The sequence below is a fragment of the Neolamprologus brichardi genome, chromosome 1 (genome assembly GCF_056152115.1).
Source record: "Neolamprologus brichardi isolate AB-2024 chromosome 1, ASM5615211v1, whole genome shotgun sequence".
Classification (NCBI taxonomy): domain Eukaryota; kingdom Metazoa; phylum Chordata; class Actinopteri; order Cichliformes; family Cichlidae; genus Neolamprologus; species Neolamprologus brichardi.
The window spans coordinates 8,492,353-8,513,108 of record NC_142104.1 but is presented as its reverse complement, the minus strand read 5'-3'; the positions used below and the strand labels follow the sequence as shown (position 1 = coordinate 8,513,108).

At 39.6% G+C, this 20,756-nt stretch overlaps 1 protein-coding gene across 2 annotated transcripts in view; it reads right to left on the bottom strand.

The window, feature by feature from the left end:
* Positions 1 to 20,756, bottom strand: part of chst8 (carbohydrate (N-acetylgalactosamine 4-0) sulfotransferase 8) — a 170,599-nt gene that overhangs the window by 7,040 nt on the left and 142,803 nt on the right. Inside the window, exons 3-4 of one of the 2 annotated variants that reach the window (XM_006779749.3) lie at positions 8,198 to 8,260; positions 1,163 to 1,200 (exon numbers count right to left, since the gene is read on the bottom strand). In XM_006779749.3, the coding sequence (XP_006779812.1) occupies positions 1,163 to 1,200; positions 8,198 to 8,260 (101 nt within the window). The remainder of the gene's footprint in view (positions 1 to 1,162; positions 1,201 to 8,197; positions 8,261 to 20,756) is intronic. The other variant, XM_006779750.3, reaches the window with a different exon arrangement.

The window sequence follows — 20,756 nt, the reverse complement described above, 5'->3', positions numbered from 1 at the left end:
AAGGCGTACCAATTAACATCTGTGTTCATGTCTCTAAAATACATATATCACTGAATAGACAGAGTTGATAGTAGGATAGCATAGAGGAAGCTGCTGAGCTCCAACAGAAACCATCTCCTCTCATCTAAAGATTGAAAAGAAGAACCTTTACCCTTGACGCCTCTGCTGGGAAAATGTTTTGAGGACTTATGAAACAGCTGAATTATTTGGGAACGCTAGGCAGCACTGTGTCCGAACCTTTGGAAGCATCATTCCAAAGGTGATGCACAGTTAAGAGAGCATTACGTTATGTTTTTCTGCCTCTGGGCCTGGGCATTTTGGCATCGTCACAGCGAAAATGAACTCCCACACTTAAAACAATATATTAAAGGATACTGTCATGATGCCAGACAATGCAAGCGTAAGCGTAAAATGACCTCAAACATTAAAGTAAATCTACTGAATAACTTCAAACAGAGCAACCAACAGAAAGAAAATCCACCTTTTGGAGTGGCCCCATCAGGGACCTTAATCCAACTGAGAAGCTGTGGAATCAAAAGAAAACAGTTCATGCCAAAAAAATATGGCTGAATAGAAGCAGTTATTTAAGGAAAAATGGCTTCTGAACAATATGCAGGTCTGATCTTGCAGTTATAGAACGGACCTCCTGTTTGATGACTCAAAACAAGATTTGTCCAGGTATTAAATCAAAGGGTTCAATTATTGTTATTATTATTATTTTTAAATATTGTGAATATTTAATGTTAAATAAAGGAAATCATAGTTGTATGTTACTATATAAGCTTAAGCCCATGTGGATGTATTTGTGACTTAGACAAAGAACACAATGTATACTTTTTACTCCTGAAAAACACTGAAAATAGTAAAACAAAAAGAATAAATGCAAGAAAAAAAAATTTGCTGTGGGAGAACAGAGGAAAAAAACACTCCAGGTGCGATAATACCCCGAGGAAACTGGCCTGGTGCAACTGGGATCGTTTACTCACTAAACTCAGCTTCAGTCTGACTGGCTGAATGCACAGTGTGAGGTCAGCCTTTCTACACAGATGCTATCAGACACGCTGAGAGGTACAAGGCTGACAATCACTTTTTTTTTGCAATAGATAACAGGTGGGAGCAACCTGTGTGTATGTGTTTTGGGAGAAATGGAGTAAACACATACCTCTCTGGACTGCCGTGGAGTACTTCCAAGCTTCACGCCTGGAGAGAGAAGAGAAAAAAGACAAGAAAATCAGTGCTTAGGCAAATAACATGTATTTTTGTCCTCATAGAAGAAGCTGGGAACCTCAAATACACCTCAGACAACCTCCAATAATTTAGTACTTCTGTTCAGTTAGCACATCTTCTTTCATCCCGAGCAAACTAACACTGCTTTACTGGTGCAAAGAGGTAGGATAGGTAATATTATCTGAGTAATGAGTTGCCACCAAGCATGAATAGCTGGTAAATGAGCTGTGCTCCCTGTGATAAGCCCTTTTCAGTGAAATGTGGGAAAAAAAAAAAACTCCTAAACAAATAAAACTGAACTTTAACTAAAAATGAGAGACCCAAAAAAATAACAAAGCAAAGTAACAAAAAGTTTTTGAAAAAGAGGCCAATTACAAACCAAAAGAGAGAATGACACACAAACTGAAAGATACATGTTGTTGAAATTTTAGAAATCAACAGGAGAGTGATGGAGACATATAGACTGGTTATGTGGCAGTCTTGGTGACAGGTGGGATGTGTATTGGCAGATGTGCAGCAGCAGGACAGACGATGTGCTTAGTGGTCTGTCTCCGGCTGGACATCTCTTTTTCCTTAGGTACCCCACCCCTCACCTCACTCCCTTTCCCACCCCTCCCCTCTGATATGTAATCAGGCTGACAGCTCTGAATGGGGCTGCATGGCTGCTGATGGGGTGAGCGAAGACACCTCTGCCTGAGTGGCTTGTCACTTCCAATATGAGGATGGAAGTGATAGGAACCTGCATGGAGGTGGGGGGCTGAAGATGCAGGCCACAACCTTTCCTAAGTGATGAGATGTGCAGAGCCCTATCTCACACATCTCACACTTAAACACGCCTCAGTGGGGATAGAATAAAACATGTTGCCTAGATGCAGTGTTGTTTTAGATTAGTATGCGCTACGGAGCTCTCTGTTGCTGTCTGGCTCTGTGTGTTGAATCTTTGTCTTCATTCTTCTGAATGAGACACTGGAGGAAAAGGCTAAGGAGGAAAAAGAAGAGTGGCAGACTAGGGAAGCGGCATGTGACATTTCCTGATCGTGTTTGGGTGCTGCCAAAACATTTGATCACTTAACACTAAAAAGAGCAGGATGGGCATCTTGAATTTCACTTTATATTAAAACGCGAACATACAAATATTTATCGTAACACACGCAAATATTATTGTCAGGCAGACACATCCTAGCACAAAAATAGCAACGGTCTTTGAGAGTCTGTTGTTCTAAAGTGAGCCCCTGGTAGCACCGAGCATCTTGTCAAGACACATGCGTGGTTATCGATCTTGAAAACCCCATCAAGGGAGTAATTGAAATCTCCAAAGGTTTCATTGGTTTCTTCTGGGAGGTGTTTTGTCTGGCTGTTGATACATATTTGTCCAAGCGTGTGATACGATGACTATATCACCTTCCTGCCTCGTGCTGCACACTCAGTCTGAGAGAAAATGTTAAACCTCTCATTGTATCATTTTAGTGAATCGTTAACAGAACTGTGAGGCGATAAGATAAGGTATGGGAAATTCTTATGATACATAATTGTGAAACTAATAACATTTTTAATATTGCTCCCTTATTTATATAATTTGTTCTGCAAAGGCAAAGGCTGGAGAAACAGGAAAAAAGAAGTGAAACAAGGCATTTAAGCCTAATGCCTTGAAATGAGCATGAAGGATAATTTGTTGTCATGTTCAGCACTTGTGAGTTGTTAAAATTGATTTGAAAATGACTCTGACATGGCTTGATTTGATTAAAATGCTGTTGCAAAGAGGGTTTGAATTTCAGTGCTGAAAATGCAATTCTCTCAAGTTGGGAGTCAAAATTACATTTCAAGAGGAAAAACATTTTTCCATGACAGCGTATAACAGAAACAAGTAATATGACATTGTAAACAGGATTTCAGGAGGCTTTGTAAACATCATTTATCTTTGTAGTACGTATTTGGTTGTGGCTAGTAGTTGCTGTTTGATTGCAATTTCACACTCAGTAAATTCTACTCAGTATAACTAAGCTATTGATTTCAACTCCTGTGCAGTGAAACAGTAATGATTGATAATTGTGATACATTTACCCTTTCAGATTCACACATAGATATAAAAGCTACAGTTGATGTCCATCCTTTTTTTTTTTATCTCCCAGAAGTTATATTAATAATCTGATGAAGCCAGAGGTCAAAACTGTATCCAGATTTGTTAATGTACACTGCGTCATTCACAAAAGGGACTTGCTACAGCAGTACCACATGCCGCCTCCCTAGTCAACCAATAAAGTTAAGGTTGTTTTTACACCTAGATATTAAATGTCACTTTCTGGTAGTTCTCCTTTTGAAGCTCTAAAGGTTTCCAGTAAGCAAGTCTACATGCAAGATATGGCATTTATAGCAGAGATCAAAAGAAGTCATGTGTTAAGCTTTGCTTTGATTTTCAGGTATCTGACTGTAATTTTTTTGATGATAGAGAACTATTTAATAGCACAATCTCCTTTTGAGTCTTGTCCTCTGTTGCCCTCTAAAATAACCTTGAGCTGCCACCACTTTCTCACAGACATAGCCATGAATATTCATGCAGACAACCCAGCATTACTGCAAGGATCCACATAAGCAAAGGCCACATCATTAGCAGATCCATTATCATCCTTTCCTCTCACATATCCTTACGCAACTCTCTAACAGAGACATACATCAAAGATTATCTTTTTCCCTGTCACTGCCACCGAGGAGGAGCAAAGGACAAAAACAATGCGAAATAATGAGCTTGTTAAGTGAAGGATTGTGGCCCTATGTTCTGGAAGAACTTGTTAAATGCCTGTTTTTAACTAGTGAAGGGCCAGGAGGGTGCTAAAAGCCAGACAAGGCGTGTCCTTCTCCAGCCTACAATTCAGACTAGTGATGCTGCGCCACTATAAACCTTTCATTAGTCATTCAGCACACTAAGGCACTGTGACCCCAACCAGCTGCACTCCTCTCTCTCTCTCCCAACAAACCACCCACACCTGCACTCTGCACACACGCTCCTCCTCCACTTGACTCTGTGTGGGAATACAAGGCTCTGGTATGCTGGAAAAACGCTTGAGAATGGTGGTATTAGGCTTTGAGCTCTGGTCCATTGATGTTTTAACTTGTTGTGGTAAGAGATAAAACGATGTTTTAAAATCCTCCAGGACTGGGCCAGAGAGAGCAGCTGCTTGGGGGGAGGAGGAGGTGATGGGTGAGCAATCAGTGAAGCGAGATTAAAGATGTGCTTGCAGAGACTCTCTAAAGACCAAACACAGACCATCTAGAATTTGTGTGCCTTGTCATATGAAGATTAGCTTGTGAGAGGAAGCCACACAAAGCACAGGTTTGGCGAAAAATGAATCAGTAACAGATTTTTTCTAATCCAACCATTGACAACATGCTGTAAATGAAGAAAACACACACACACACACACTAGACAAATGATTTCCTCTAGTTTAGTGATACAAACCACATTCTCTTTTAACGACAACATCTAAAAACTCTTCAGTATGAGTCCTACAGGAGGACATGATTACACAGCCTGTCTGAAAAACTGATTTGAAACTATATTATCATGCCTTTATATAGAAATCAAGGAAATGTGGTGGACAATGACACATCAGTGATATAAAGATCCCAGAAAACTAAACAAGAAGCAAAGTGTATGTTTGTGTGGGAAGCACGCTACCAATGTTGACAACTGGTCTGAAGCTTTGACATGTCTGACTTAAAAATAAAATAAAAATACATAAATAAATACAAATAAAACCAACAAAAAACATGTCATTTCACCTCATAAAACAAATAAAACAAAGGAAGTGCCAGAGCATCATCTTCTGTTGGACTCAACAATAGCCAGTCTCCTAGGCTTTTATTGTAGCTGTTTTTATTTGTTCTTTATATGTGTTTGTAGTTTTCATTACTGTGAAAATCTGACGAGCTGGTGATTTCAGTTTACCCGATTGAGCATTGCGTGGGTAGCACGGTAACAGCATTTTAAACTCCCTTTCCTCCAATTTTAACCTTTGAAATATAAAGCCAGTCAAAATGTGGAACATTGTCTCAACATGTAGGTCAAGGGACAGAGGATAAAAATGTTTTACAGTGCCAAATAAAGTGGGACACTATAAAAACAACATAGACTCACATATTGTACGTTATGGTCTGTGTCTTAACTGCTAAACTAAAAAGACTCTACATGAAAGCAGTAGGACTAAAAACAATGAGGATAAATTCTCTGTTTCCAACAATTTTAAACAGTTTGTTTTTATATATAAACCCCAAAACAAAACAAAAAGGAATCTTTAAGACTGACAGGACTGATGATTTGATTTATATCGTTATATAGAGAAATATTGACTGAAGTGAAATATGATCATGATAAGATTTTTTCCCATAATGCCCAGTTCTGGGTCCAGGTTACAGAGGCAGCTGTCTAAGCAGAAACACGCAGACCTTTCTCTCCTCAGCTAACGGCTCTGAATCTTATACAAGCCAACAGAGATGACGCGCCGTGTCCCTGAAGCCACTATAGGCAGCTGAAGGTCAAATAGTGAGGGGACCCGCTTTCAACTGCTGAATGATCGACAAAGCTCCTCCTGCGGGTGGTGGGCCCACAAGAGGGTATACATAGACTTTACCTCCCCCAAGGACCCCCAAAAAACAACACAATCATGAACACAACACAATCGTGTTTAACATAATAAGGAAAGCCTTTGTGAAACAGATTTAATGGAGACAGTGCCACTGTTCTAGTGGTCTACCAATAATGGCACATAATATATGTGTAGTGGTCTAAAAGCATGTCTCAACAGATAAAAACAGAAGATGCCATTCATTTGGATGAAAATATCTGTCAAGTTGCTTCTTATTGTTTGTTTGTTTTTTTGCTGCAGTTTTGCAGGGTCGTATCTTCTTTTGTATTACATTATTTGGCACTTCACTTATTTTCTTTGTGTCCTAATTGTCCTATTTTAGCCTTTATTGTTTGTACTTTGTTTCCAGTGTAGGATAATTACAAGATTCAGGGTCTGTAATTTTTGCTTTGACCTTTCTCAGCTTTGCTGGAAGTCCTTCTCTTCAAAAGGTTATCGAAAGCTATAATTTGTTAAAGTTGCTTGATTGACACTTGTTGTTACCGTGATGCTGATAATAACGCCATGATCTTCGGACTTCCTTGGCCATTTTAACTGCTCTTCAAAGGGCTCATACAAGGGTTTACAGAGTTAGTGGCATTCATAAATTACATGTTGTTTAACATGCCACATGAAGGCTTCCCTTCCGCAACTGACCGAAATCAAGGTCAGCTTCTTCGAGGCCTTTTATATCATCAGGAATGTGCTCTCTCAACTGAAATTCGAATGAAAATGATGGCACTCCCTCCAAGCCATGTTAAATCATTGTGCCATTCATGTACCATAAATAACACATGGTTTAGCTCATAATTGTCAGTGGCAGAATACAGACTCAGCATACAAAGTCTCAATCAACATTCAGTGAGATGAAACCCAAGCTCCACTATGACGTGAGGCTGCAGTGCTACGCTGACATCTTTGTGCTATTTCAATGGCACTTTCTGCTCTGAGACAGTGCGCCTGCACAGCTTGTGTACTTTTGCATTGATCATATTGCCCCAGCATGAGTTTATGACAGGGTTAAAAATGCCACTTTGGGAAATAGCAAGTTGTATTAAGAGTATATTTTTTGATTCTAAATTCCAGATTTTATTGATTATTTGAAAGCTGGAACAAAAGGCTGTAATTTACTTTGTGCTATTAAAATTATTTTGAGGTGTCAACGGAGGAGCCTTTTTACTCTAAACTGATACACTGTTTAGCACTTTAGGAGTAAATCTGCTCATACAGATCCCAAATAATATCATACTGAATTTAATGATAAAGAGAAGCTGTCTCTGTGGGGCAGTGGTAATATATATAAATATGATATGCTTCAGTCTCCAGCTTCTTTTTCTGTACAATCTTCAGATTCTTTTCTCATGCTGTTAACTCAGGCACAGAACACAGCAGGAGGGGAAATAATGAACTAGGAAGATGGGAAGCTGCTGAACGGGGGTATCAAATATAGCACTGATTACCGTCATGACAATTCTTTTTGACAACAATATATTCTGAGAGTCGATCCTACTTAGGGTGCTTTCAAGGTTAGAAGATACAAAAGCTTCCTAGGGCAGATTTCCATGGAAACAGAGAGCCAGTGAGCTGTGTGTGGGGGTGTGGTGGGAGGTGGCTTGTTTTAATACCGTGTAGAGAAAAGGGCCTGGCAGCTTGCATGAGGAGGGATGTGTAAACAAATGCTACCTGTCAGCTGCACGCTCAGGGTTAAGTGAATTATCTGGGCCGAGACAAGCTGCAAACCGGCTTTAATTGGCACATATCTTATTTAGATGCTGCAGAGCTCTTGAACTATAGGCACAGTGCACACACTGCAGTACTCTCTTTATGAACTCCCTTGCCAATGGCAATAGGATGCCTATGGGATACAAACACAGTAAGGAGAGATGTTGTCAAGCTTTTTTTTTTAGAATCCTGAAATTTCTTTAAAATTTCCATGAAGTCCTTCTTTGTGCCGTCCTGAAAGTAAACAGGAATGGTTAGATAAAGAATTCCTGTGATGATTATAACAAGACAACCTTTATACAGGACTTCACCATATCCTCTATATAAGATATTTGGACAATGAGAAAATGTGCAGTTTTTCCTCTGCAAATGACCAGAGTAGATTTTAACTGAAACAGGAAGAATATGATTGAAGTGTAGACTTTTAGCTTTCATTCAATTAGTTAAAAAAAATGCATTAACTGTTTGGAAATTACAGACATTGCAATACATAATTCCTCAACTTCAGAGGCTCAGAAGTATTTGTAAATGTAAGGATTCTTTACTATACTTGGTAGAAAATCATTTGCAGTCAATGACTGCTTAAAGTCTAGGACCAAAGGACATGTCCAAATGCTGAATTTTCTCACCTGAGATGCTCTGCCGGGTCTTTAGAGCTGTAACCTTCAGTTGCTGCTTGTTCGTGACATTCTCTGCCAAAACACAAGTTTTGTCTTCAATAACTGGCCATTGAAGAATATTCTATTTTGCTGTGTTGAAAAACTCTTGGGTTGCTTTTGCTGTTTGCTTTGGGTCGTTATCTTTCCCTGTAAAGGTCATTTAAATTAAATGGTTTACTGGCACTGACCTGACTTTTAAGAATAGCCCACAATTTTCAATAGTGTTAAGATTTGGCGCTTGGAAAGGCCATTCCAGAAGTCCAAAACCAGCTTTGATGTGTTTCGAGTCATTGTAATGTGTCAGCTGTCTAGCTGTTGAGTCTGACCATAAGATTTTCCTCCAGAAGGCATTTGGCTTGTCCATGTGGACAGCTGCAAATTCCAGTTAAGCTTGAGGGTCTCGACTTTGGAGCAGGGTTTGTTTTTCTTGGTTGGCACCCTCTCAGTCCACGGCAATGTAAATTTTTTCTTTTTTTTTTTTTGAAGAAAATACCCTCTTTCTCATATGAGACCTCAGTAAACACTGAAGTTACTTAGTTTTACACTCATTAGAACCTTAAAATGAGTTTAAGGCTTCATTATTTTTCCCCCCACAACTTATTTAATACAGCATGAAGTTCTTCTTGCAAATTAAAGTCGACTGTAAAAGTCAAATTCTAAACTAAAATTCTACCATGTGGGGAGGTGACTCCAACTGCGCACCTTCTGTTACAAATATTTAGAATATGCAGATGACACAGGGAGTCCTCATTAACTCTGTTGTGGCCTATCAGGAAATCAATTATGGGTTTTCTTTCCTTCCCGTACCTCATAGTCATGGAAACAAAGGAAATGCTGATCAGCTCCTCTTCTGCAAACCCGTGTTCTATCATTCACATCACAAATTCACCTTAAAAAATGACCTCATTTACAGCAATCTGAAATAACCTCATTAACATCAACAAACCCTGCCAATATTGGGATTAAATCATCTGTAAACAAAGTAAATCCTGTATAGCATAAAGTCAGACATTGTGTAAAGTAAATGTATTTGCTTATTTGCTGAGGTTAGAATCACAAGCAGAAACAAATTCCTAAAATTTGACACACAATTAACCAAGACTTGCTCTTCCCACTCATATTTGTTGGGAATCTTGGGATATAACATCTTCTGCCCTTTGTGGAAAGCATGCACAATTTTCACTTCACTCTTCTACTCTGCCTCCTGCTTATAAAGGACAATCACGTACAGAAGGACCTGCATCAGCAAAAGCTTTATTTCCCTTATCCCCACTTCACGTTACATTCAAATAAATAAATACACAGCAAACAAGATCTCCAAAACATTTTAGAACTTGCATATTCAGCTAGTTTGGGCACATCACTTAAACATGGGAGCAGATATTGTTTCCGTACACTGTTGGACCCTGGACAGCTCCTGGTGCTGAAACAGAGGCTTGCTTTCCCTGAGAGGAAACTTTACCTGAATAGGAAACTATTAGCTAAAATTGGAACTGGATATACAGACAGACAAACTGTGTTGCCCTCAGTTTTCATGATCCACCATATTTTTATCCCTCCTGATGACTCTTAATAAAAAAGAGGTGACGGCTTCGACTGCTTGCTTCAAACAAATACAAAGTACTCAGACCATAATTGCGTACCCTTAGTGGCATATTTTTATTTTTACGAACTCATTTACAGCTTTGTGCACTAGCTCTTAGAGGGATTAGATCACACGCTTGATGACCCCTTTTAAGTTTTTCCACCCATATTTTACATTTCTTCTAGATTAAAGTCAAAGCGTAATCCTTTTATCACGACCTGTTGGTACACTAGTGGCGTGCTGAGGTGCTGTGATCAGATGCTGCTATGTCTTCGTTAAGTCTCTGTGCTCCCCTGTTCACCTCTATTTGCAGTGAGATTGGGAACTGGAATTGGCCCTGTCACTGTTTACGCTGGCCTCTCATTTGAGTTAGCTTCACGTTCTCTTACACACCCCTTGTTTTGCTGTCAGAGCACTACTGATTACAGCTGGGACTGATGAGTCCAGACATGTGAGTAAAGCACAGGGACCTCGGCTGAATACTAAGTGAATATTTTGGAGGCTGCCTCAACATATTGGTAGATCAGCAACTTTGGCATTCACCCTGCGCCTACAGTTTATGTCCATACATCATACCATCATGAAAAAAGATAAAAAAAATAAATCCGGAACCAAGTGCAATCATTATAATCCCACTAAGATCTTGCCCTGATAATTTATGCCTTATTACACTAAGATACATTAAAAATTCAAAAAATGTGTAATAACAACAAATGCATTAAATGCAACTAAAACTAAAAATTAGATGATAATATTTGAATGCAGTGTTTGATTTGTATGCTGTAGTCAGACAAAGGATTCATGCAGAGAAAATCCAAAAATTACACAGCCACTCTGGCCAATATTATTTCTTTTCTAAAATAACTTTAGCTCTATTGAACTAGATTAGTTTCACTATGACACATAATTGTAACTATTTGGAAATAGTTACAATCTCTGAAAATTATGACCAGGGGCAAATTTTAGCTGCTAACATTTTTAGCATAGTTCAGCACTGAACTGTTGGGACTTCACTTTTTAGTGATCTTGTAGTTGCGATTGTTTTGTCCAAGACAACCCGCGGGCTAAAGATTACATCACAACCTTGTAAGGCTGGTCAGCATGCAGTAATTTGAATGAAATCACAGGGTTGTAAGACCATTTCTTTCGAATTACATATTGTGCTGCTAACAATGACCTTTATCTCTCCCCACTACTTCAGAGAAACATGTAATTGGAGTTGGGAAGGCAGCTTAAGAGTCTGGACACTAAAGTGTAAACAGCTCAGATTGATTAGCTGTCATAAAAAAAACATGCATTATGAGGTGGGAATAGCAGGAGCGTCACCTGGGTTTATGCCTCCAGGAAACCTTATTTCTCCATCAGTCATTCTCAAACCATCCATTCTTAAAGGTGAGTCTACCAGCTCACCTTTGGGCTTCAGTCACTCCACAAATAAGAACATTCCAGGCCTTCACAGGAACTCCTGATTAGCTTCAAGCACTTTCTTGTTTTCCTGTTATTGGCTTCAGTTTTCCACTGCATCCCTTGCATTATTATTCTTTCCCCTGCAGATGCTGATCCTTTATTCTGCCCTCCCCTAAGTGTTTTATCTCCTCTCTTCCATAGACTCCCCTCCCTTCCTCTTTAGTGCATCACCTCTAGCTTCTAGACTCCAACCTATAATTTCCTCTTTCGCCTCTCTATGCCCTTTGTGCTGCACTCCAGCTACATTCGTGATAACCGGTAAAAAAGCAAAATAGCACCAAACAATAAACAGAACTACAGACCTACAACTTTTGTATAGCTAGAGCTACAACTGCTAGAGCAACAGATTTCTCATTTTGTTCAGTCCTGCACCGATAATGAAAATAAAAGTTCCCTTCGTAAATGCATTTCTTCCACAGAGGCCTGTAGTCTCACAGTGCTGTGTGCGGTTGGGCTCTGACAGGCAGTGAAGTGTATGTGAACATCTGAGCAGAGCAGCACTTACTCAGCCCCTCACAGCTCTGTGCTAATGAGAGGTGTATATGTGTCTATGTGAATGCTGCAAAGGGCTGTCACATTGACTGACTGACACTCCTTTATGCCTGAAATAACTCTTACACACGTCAGGTGGATGTTGCCCCAAGGTCCCCGGAGCTGAGATGTCATTTAAGAAACGCAGCCTACATACTGCCGACTACCAACCCACTGCTGTGCCTATTGAGGAGAAAACAAAACAAGAACTAAAGCGGCACTGCTGGGGCAAATTCCAAGACTAGATAAGACCAAAAATTGCTGAAAATGTGGAGCTAAACTGTCGTTGCTTATGCAATTTCTTTTTCTTTTTTTGTTTTTTAACACCAAAACACTGAAATGACTGAGACACTGCTTCAGGATGTTTTGCATGCCACACTTAGGTTTGTGTTCTGCAATGCAGGGATCCAAACTAGCATTATGTTCACATCATCTGTCTAAGCCTCTGCTCTTTGCTCTGTACTGCCTACTGCACCAATAAGCAGAAGCAGTACAAAAAATCTTCCTGTCATGAATCTGACACCTAGCAGCTGACTGTAAAACATTGCAGAGTAAACCACTATGGAGTATGAATTCAGTTTGCAAGCATTTTATATTTTATTTCTTTCTTTTGCTTTCCATGCAAAGCACCAGGCCAGGTATCCAAATATACAGTGTTGCTCTGACAATCTGCTGAAAACCATAGCAAAACATCTTCGATCCAACAGTACACTCCTGGTCTCAGACTGAGTCTGTCTGATTACCTGGTTTCAGCATTTAAAATAGTCATTGAGCCCCAAGCCCTCCCTCGTTCTGCTATCTCAGACTCCTTTCTTCTCCCTGTCAGGGAAAATGCCAGAGAGGTGCAGTGAGAGCCGTGCTCCGCTCCCAGTGCTGGTAATTTGACAGCGAGCAGAGAGGGTGTAGAATAATTGGAATAGCATTTGCGTGTCAATGTGACACTGACGAAAAGAGCTCAACATTTAACGTCAGAGGAAAAACAGAAAGTCAGAGATTTCTGGAATAGATTTCACAAGTTGTCTAGAAGTAGTGGGTTAATCAGACAAACTAGACAACTGGCCTTTTGTCAGAGCTGTTTGTGTCTGATGCTCTGAGAGAACAGACTGGAGCAACAGCAAATGATGATTCTGGCCAAACAGTGGGTCTTGTGAACAACAAGCCAATTCTGGCCAGAGTTGGGAATTGGTGATGGTTTTAATTGGACTCAACTCAGTGGGACAGATGCATTGAGAGACGGTTGGATGATATGACTGGCAGCTTTCATGGAGTGATATTTTTCCGAGTGATGTGTCACATAAATTTCAGCAACAATGGTGCCTTCGTACAATTTAGACAATAGAGGCTGGCAAATTGAAGAGACATATTAATTTTTCTGAGCCTGACTTTGTGTTCCACTTCCTGTAAGAAAGGTCTACATTAAAAGCTCATTGTGTAACTTATCATCAAGAGGAAGACAAAACTTTACGACAACAGGTTACAGCCCATAGGATGGTGCTGGCTTTCCAGTGAAGACAACTTTTCGTCCCTCTTGTCATACTGGCTGCTGCTGCCAGTCTTGGAACTGTGGGACAGCAGTGTAATGAGCAGGATTACCAAGGGAGACTGGCAGGAATAGTACGGTATCAAAGGAAATCCAGTCAGAGAGGGATATTCAGACAGCAGTCCCATTCTTTTATTCATTGCCTGTGTGCCCAGAATGACTCAGCTCACTCTCCTGCTGTCAAACCCTGTCATTATCCATTAGTGTGTTTCTGTCTCACCAGGGACCGCCCACTGCTTGCACGCTGGCATGCACGAGAAGGTGAATTAATGTTTGTGTGTGCGTGCGTATACGTTATGATCAGGTGCACATATAGAGTATGGTGTGCAGTCGTTTGTGCTTGTTCACTCTGTGTACACACCTGAGGTTAGAGTTTGCCCTCGAGACTGCTGGTAGTGGGCAGGTTTTCTGCTACGATTGTTGTAACACCAAGACTTTGATAAGCGGTATCAAAGCCTTCATTAAGGCTATTAAGAGAGATGGAAAAGATAGATACCCTGCATGTGTGTGTGTTTGTTTGTTTTTTTCAATGCCATGCATAACTTCTATATTTAGCATTTCTGCCTTTACATGAAGGAAAGTGTTGTTTATTAGATCCTGACTAAGTGCACTGACAAGTGGTGCAGCTATCCCACCTTAGCTTTGTCTAAAAAAAAACAATCAACCAAACTAAAAACTAAATAAAACAAAGCAAAAAATTGAAAACAAATATAACAAAACAACTATTAAGTTATTACAACACAAAACAAGATTTTGTGTTGTTATAACTTAATAAATTTTTTGTCCATTTTAACTTATATTCTTAGAAAGGAAGCTAATTTTTATGTCCCATAGAATTTGTCCTCAGCAATCAAAGTTTTTCTATCTGTATGATGGACATCGTGTCACCTGTCTACCTTAGGAAGTTTGGTACAGTTCCTGCATCCGTTTCTATATAACTAAGTATATGTATAATCTACCCTAATTGGCAAGGTGGAAATCTGTGCAAGCTCTATCACAACAACCTTTATTAAATTGCAGATGGTTCTTAAATTTCATAACATGTAGGTAGAGTATATCCAACTTTTATGTTGCCCTGTTTGCGACCCTCTGTAAGCCACTTTTTAAAACATGTTTGCAAATTATTTAAATGTCCAGTGCCACTATTGCTGGGAGTGCTGAGGCATGCTGTATCATTGTATGTAATATACACAGAGGCAAATTTCTGCAAGGCCAGATTGCTGAAATTGTTCAGGTGCTGTACAGTTCAGTAGCAGAAAAAAAAATGCAATTTCGTTTCATCTTGCTGTACAGGAAAAAAACTGATTCATCGAGAAATGCACTCATGAGAATTGCAATTCTGTCAAGTTGCAATTTCATGTACTCATGTGAAACTTCAGTTTGTGTTGTGACTATGTGATGTAAGGGTGTGTGTGTGCATTTGTGTTTGTGTGTGTGTGTGTGTGTGTGAGAGATAAGAAGGCTAAGGAGGCTGGGCCTTAGGCGTTCCTCCTCTCCTCTCTGCTGTGTTCCCTAAGGAGGGCAGGCAACGGGCCAGAGCTGGCAGGCAGGTAGAGATCCAGATAAGACGGACAGAAAGAGAGAAGGGGATGTGTGCATCAGTGCGTGTGTGTGCACGTGTAAGCCAAGGTGGGAGGGCAAACCTATATCTTGTCAGAGAGAGGAAAAAAAGAGTAAAATCTGATGAGGGAAAGTCAGGAAGAAAGAAAAGTAATGGAGGACAAAAACCGACACAAGCAAACACACACATACATGAAGGCACACACATAGAGAACTGAGACAGATATGATAGAATAAAGCAAAAAAAAAAAGAAGTCTTGACAGGTAACAGAGGATCAAGGAAAAGAGAGCGATGGAGTGAGGCTGAGATGTAAAAGAGAAAGGGACAGAGACAGAGTGATGGAGTCAAAGGGTGAGAGACAAAAGGGAAAGAAAGTGAAGAAAGAAACTAGGAGAGAAAGAGAGCATAACTGAAATGGAGCGAGGGAGTTTCATGTCAGTAGTGAATTCTTTCAGGCCTTCTGTATCCAGCTAAGCGGAAAGTCAACTTTTGCCATCTGTAACACACAACCTCAACGCAACACCAGTGATGGTGTGATCCCTTTTTTTAGTGAAAAGTAGAGCTCATCTAATAGCTACTGGCTGATTACAGTCAGAAATAAAGTGGAGGGTATATTAAATTCTTGCACCCTGACTGTGAGGAGTGAACAATTACACGCCATCACTGGAAACTATGATACCTATACACTGAACCAACAGTTTTGGCATATTTCAAACTGGGCTGAATAAAAGAAGGAAACTCAATCCAACAAATAATGCCGCTAATTACTTTACATTAAGTACAGTTACTGAAGTGGTGAAATGCTTTGTACACACACACACACACACACACACACATCCACATGGATACATAGACATACACTTAAAACTCTTGCCAGTTGAATTACATTTTATTATTAATCAGCACCTCACATCATGTGTGTCATGTTTTTCCAAATCTCTAGTGCATATGTGCTTCCAACCATATTAAGAGTGACAAAAAATGAGCTCAATATATTCATTTAGTTTTCATAAACTAGGAAAATTAAGAAAATTGTGTTATTCACAAATCTCACTCTAACTTCCAAAAGTTTCTTCAAATTTTATTTTCCTACATGATGTATCTTCAAAGGATAAATCATCAACCTATTAAACTACTTGCTGAGAGATTATAAATGAAGGAATTGTTTATTTATTTTCTATTTTCCCTGAAAATGACATTCACTGATGTGCATTTCCCATAATTCAGATTTTTTAAATACACTGTTTCTCTTGTTTTATTTTGTTTCTGTTATGTCCACTGACTTCTGTCTTTTTTGAAACAGAGCTGTCTGTCTCCAATGTGTTTCAGGTTTATTCTGTAACACCTCCAGATGCCTCATCACATACACCTGAACACCATCTGGTTGTCAGTGGAGCACACATCCAGCTTGAGAGTCCCTGCCATTTGGCCACTGAACTGCATGCTGAGTGGGTGCTGCTGCTGCGTTTTCTTTGGCATCGGGTAGAATTGTGTTTTTGCTGATAACCTGCCTGTTTAGTTAAACCTTTATTTTTTGTATTAGCTACATTTGGCCTTGGAGACCCACTATTGCCTTTGACATTATTTAGCTTATGCTTACTGATAATTACTGGACTGTAAATGAACGGTATTTTATTGCTACGCTGAAAAAAAAAATGCAAATAGGGATTTTGGGAAAGGGTTTTGCTATTACATTGTTATTTCCCTTGGTACCTATTAAGAAAAGGTTGTAACAATATCATTCAGTATATTCTCAGTAAAAAACAAACACCCACACTTGTGTGTTATGAGCACCCACAGGAATGAGAACTGATTTAAATATTTACTTTAAGATGCAAGGCAAGTAATGTAACAAGAACTCAGTGTTCTAGTTCCTAAAGAAATTTCAGAGCAACTGCAGACAGCCAGCATTCAGTGCCACTGCTACATTGTAATTGTGTAGAATAAAAACCAAACAAAGTGCTTTCTCTCCAATAGTCAACAATGTATCCTTAGTTTCTTAATGTACAGAGCTCTGAGGAATGAAGGCAACCATCCAAAAATTCTGGTGTGAGTGGGAAGCTGATTTACTGAAAGTGGTGCATGCCATTATAAAATGTGGTACTCTTTGTCCCATAAAATGATTCGGTGCAGCTTTGCCATGTCATTTGTCACAGATTGTCCTTTGAAATGAAAGAGAGAAAAATAAGAGCTTCTGTTTTACAATTTAATCACACAAGGACAAAACTCACTTTTCTGCAATTGCAATCACTTGTCCATCTGTACATTTAAAGCAACAAGCTGTTAGTGCAAATCGAGAGAAACTGCCTGAAAGTCAGAGAAATATTGCCCATTCTTTTAAAGGATTAGTAATAAAATTCAGGCAGGCAAAGGTTAGATGGAGTTAATAAAGAAAGCAGAGAAATGTGAGACAACACCAAATACGTTTCACAACGCATCATAACTTTAGAGACTGGACCACATATAATGGTGGAAATGTTTTGAGAACTAAGTTTGCCTTTATTTCACTTTTAGAAAAGCAGAGAAAGATAGGTCTAATAGACAGATAAGCTTCACTTTGTGTTGCTGTGTGTTGCAGAAAATGGACACTTTAATACTTTAACTCCACACCCAGTCTTGTTAGGTTAAAACTATGTAGCTTCCTCAACATGTTATTGTGGTACTCGCTGTTTGAGGCTTCTGACCTAAAACTTTAAGCTTATTTTATCATTGCACTCACAGCTTCTGTGGTATGTGTACAATGAAAAAGTGAAAGTAGATATGCCTTCCCCTACTGTGGCTTCCTGCTTTTATGGCAGAATCTTTTTGTCTTGTTTTGTAGTGTACTGCGCTGTGAGACTGTGCTGCAGAACTTGACTGGTTTCTATGCTCTCAGTAGGCGGATCGACTGACAGCTCTGATGTTGCATGAAAAACAGGTTCGACTGATGAGGGCTCCGGCCGAGCGGGAGTTTGGCCGGCGGTGCGTTGCAAGAACGTTGGCTCTATGGGAGATCTGTGTTATTGAATGGGGCTCACTTTGAACTCGGCTCTTGCTCAGTAGCTGACAATGGACTTATAACAAATGTACCAGTTCTTCAGTTTATGCAATGTCAACAGCCAGGACAGAAGCCCTGGTGGGCTGTACAGGGGATGTGGGGTGTAAACAAAAAAAGGAAGAAAATCAAGAGTTTGGGAGACAGAAAGATGTAGAGAGGCGCGTGAGTGTGGTAGTGAAAAATATCACACCAAGGGGCAGTGTGAGAGAAACAGAGATAAAAAGAAATGAGAGAAATGGAGAAACAAAAGGGAAAGAAGAACAAGGCACAGAAACAGAATACCAGCAGAGTACAGCAATACAATATGTGACCCAAATATGACAATGAAATTAACTACAAAGAGAAGTGGGTAGAGATGAGACGCTCTCATGGGCCTCTCACACTGTAATTATTCATGAACTATGGTCAGTCATTCATATGGAGTACCTGTTAACCACATGCTGATCTGTCATCAGTTACACTTATTTTACTACTATTTATTTGAATGCTTATAGAAAACACTTAAAAGTTTTATTATCTTTAAACACAGTTTTCACAATAATCTTTCAGCATCACATATATATTTTTCACTAATTAGACTCAGCCAGTAATTAACCACACACACAAAGCAAACATTTGCCTGCATTTTCAAAGTCCTGTCTGTATTTTATGCAGACAGTACTTTGACTTTTATGTAGTATTATCTTGTACTCAGAGCTGGACTCAGAGCTGGACTAGAGCATATTTAAGGTTTCCTTAGAGAGGCCTTTAGAGATGTCAATCATGTGTTTTTAGGTTGTAACTTGTAGTCATATTTAACCAGTCCTATAAACCTATCAGAATTATATTTCAAACTCCAGAAATTCTGATGGTGTGAAATGTCTGTGAAGATTCTCAGTCATCCAGGTCATCGTAGTCAAAGGAGCTTGCAAAGAAAAGCGTCTGGACTTCTTTAAGTTACTTGAAGACGTTTCACCTCTCATCCGAGAGGCTTCTTCAGTTCTAAGGTCAAATGGTGGAGAGTCCCAGATATAACCCTAGTGGGAGTGTCCCCCCACAGAGGGACAAAAGGACCCCCTGATGATCCTCTAATCGCCTGAGCCAAGGTGTGGAACTGGGTGTGGGTGGACACTCCCACTAGGGTTATATCTGGGACTCTCCACCATTTGACCTTAGAACTGAAGAAGCCTCTCGGATGAGAGGTGAAACGTCTTCAAGTAACTTAAAGAAGTCCAGACGCTTTTCTTTGCAAGCTCCTTTGACTGATGGTGTGAAAGTTTATCGCTAAAAGTAGCCTGTATTTACTTAAAATTAATAAAGGCGTGAAGCTGTCTATGCCTTTAAATCTAATAATAAACTTTTTATTTCACATATTTGGTATTGTACATCAAATTACGGTAAAGACGAACATAGCATGTTTAATAAAAAAATAAATTGGATTGTAATACAAATGATTGCATTCAAGAGATATCCGGTCTTTAAGTCTGATGTCATTAGCCATTGCCGGGTCCAAACTCTGATTCAGGTCCCAAATCAAACCAACGCTGCGACACCAATGAGAGTTAAAAACTGTCTAAATTCATCTTTAATAAAATGATCAGTGTGGTTGCTCTACCAGGTGTAACAATTAAGTTTAACACCCATGGCATCAGATGACATACTATGTTCTGACTGAGGGATTTCTGAAAAATTAAAACGTATAGCTCTGCTATCACTTCTGACATAAATGAAGACAGAAAACTAAACAGTAGTGATGTTTGTAGGGTTACTGAAGTTGGGCTTGCTGGAATACAATGATGTGCTATATGGTGGCTAGCTACACAGCTATGGTTAGCATAATATAAACACATTAGCACAGTAAAGCTGGAGGATGAACCCTAACCTTTTTTTAAGTGCTTGTAAAAACCGAGAGTTGCCGACAGCGTTGCCGACAGCGATGACTGACTTTCAAGGGGCTTGTTCAGATTAAATAGAACAAGATACATAACATTGAAACATGTTAAAAACACAACAGCCTTAATAAACGCAGAGTAGTTTGGACCTGGAAGCAGGGTAGCAGGGAACAACTGGGCAGATTCCAGACTTCAAAGACCACAAGCAATACAATTACTTCATGAGTAAAATTATTAAAACTAAATAGAAGTTTTAGATAGCTGGGCTTTTTTTTTTTTTAAATGCATATCACTATTTATGAGGCAAAATTGACTGTGCTGCATTGTGTCCCAGCAGGGTTTGAACATCAGATTGAGCTTCATGCCTATGCATCAGGAAACATCTTGTCACGCTGCTTAATCCATTAATCTGTCCTGTGCATCAGTCTAATAGAGAACCATCCGTAGCAGGTGTACGTGAGCAACACAATGCAGATGACATCAGGATGATGAGCTGTCAGGGAGGTGATAGACAGACTTGTAGGCAACAGCAGCTGAAAGTTAAAAGGATACAGCCGATTGCTCACTGAAGAGAGAGAGCGAGTGGAAGCAGCGAACTACCTTGCCAGCTATCCTGCCTAATGATTGCGGCCCACAAACCCACATACCAGGATAGATCAGCCTTGTGTCACGTCAGGGCAGCATTATTAATGACACGCACTTAAAACCTTATTACAGGCCCAGCTCTTGGGCACGCCTGATGGCTCAGAGGTTCAGCCAGGCAGAGATTTGCCAGGTAATGAATAAATGACACGCTTAACCAATCCACAAAAATAATATTTTGCCACATTAATAAAAGAAAGAAAGAAAAGGAGAGTTTATAAAAGTGGAATACGACTTTCCATATGAAGAACAATTGCAGCCGTGTTACAATAATCACTGTCAGATGGCGGTAATG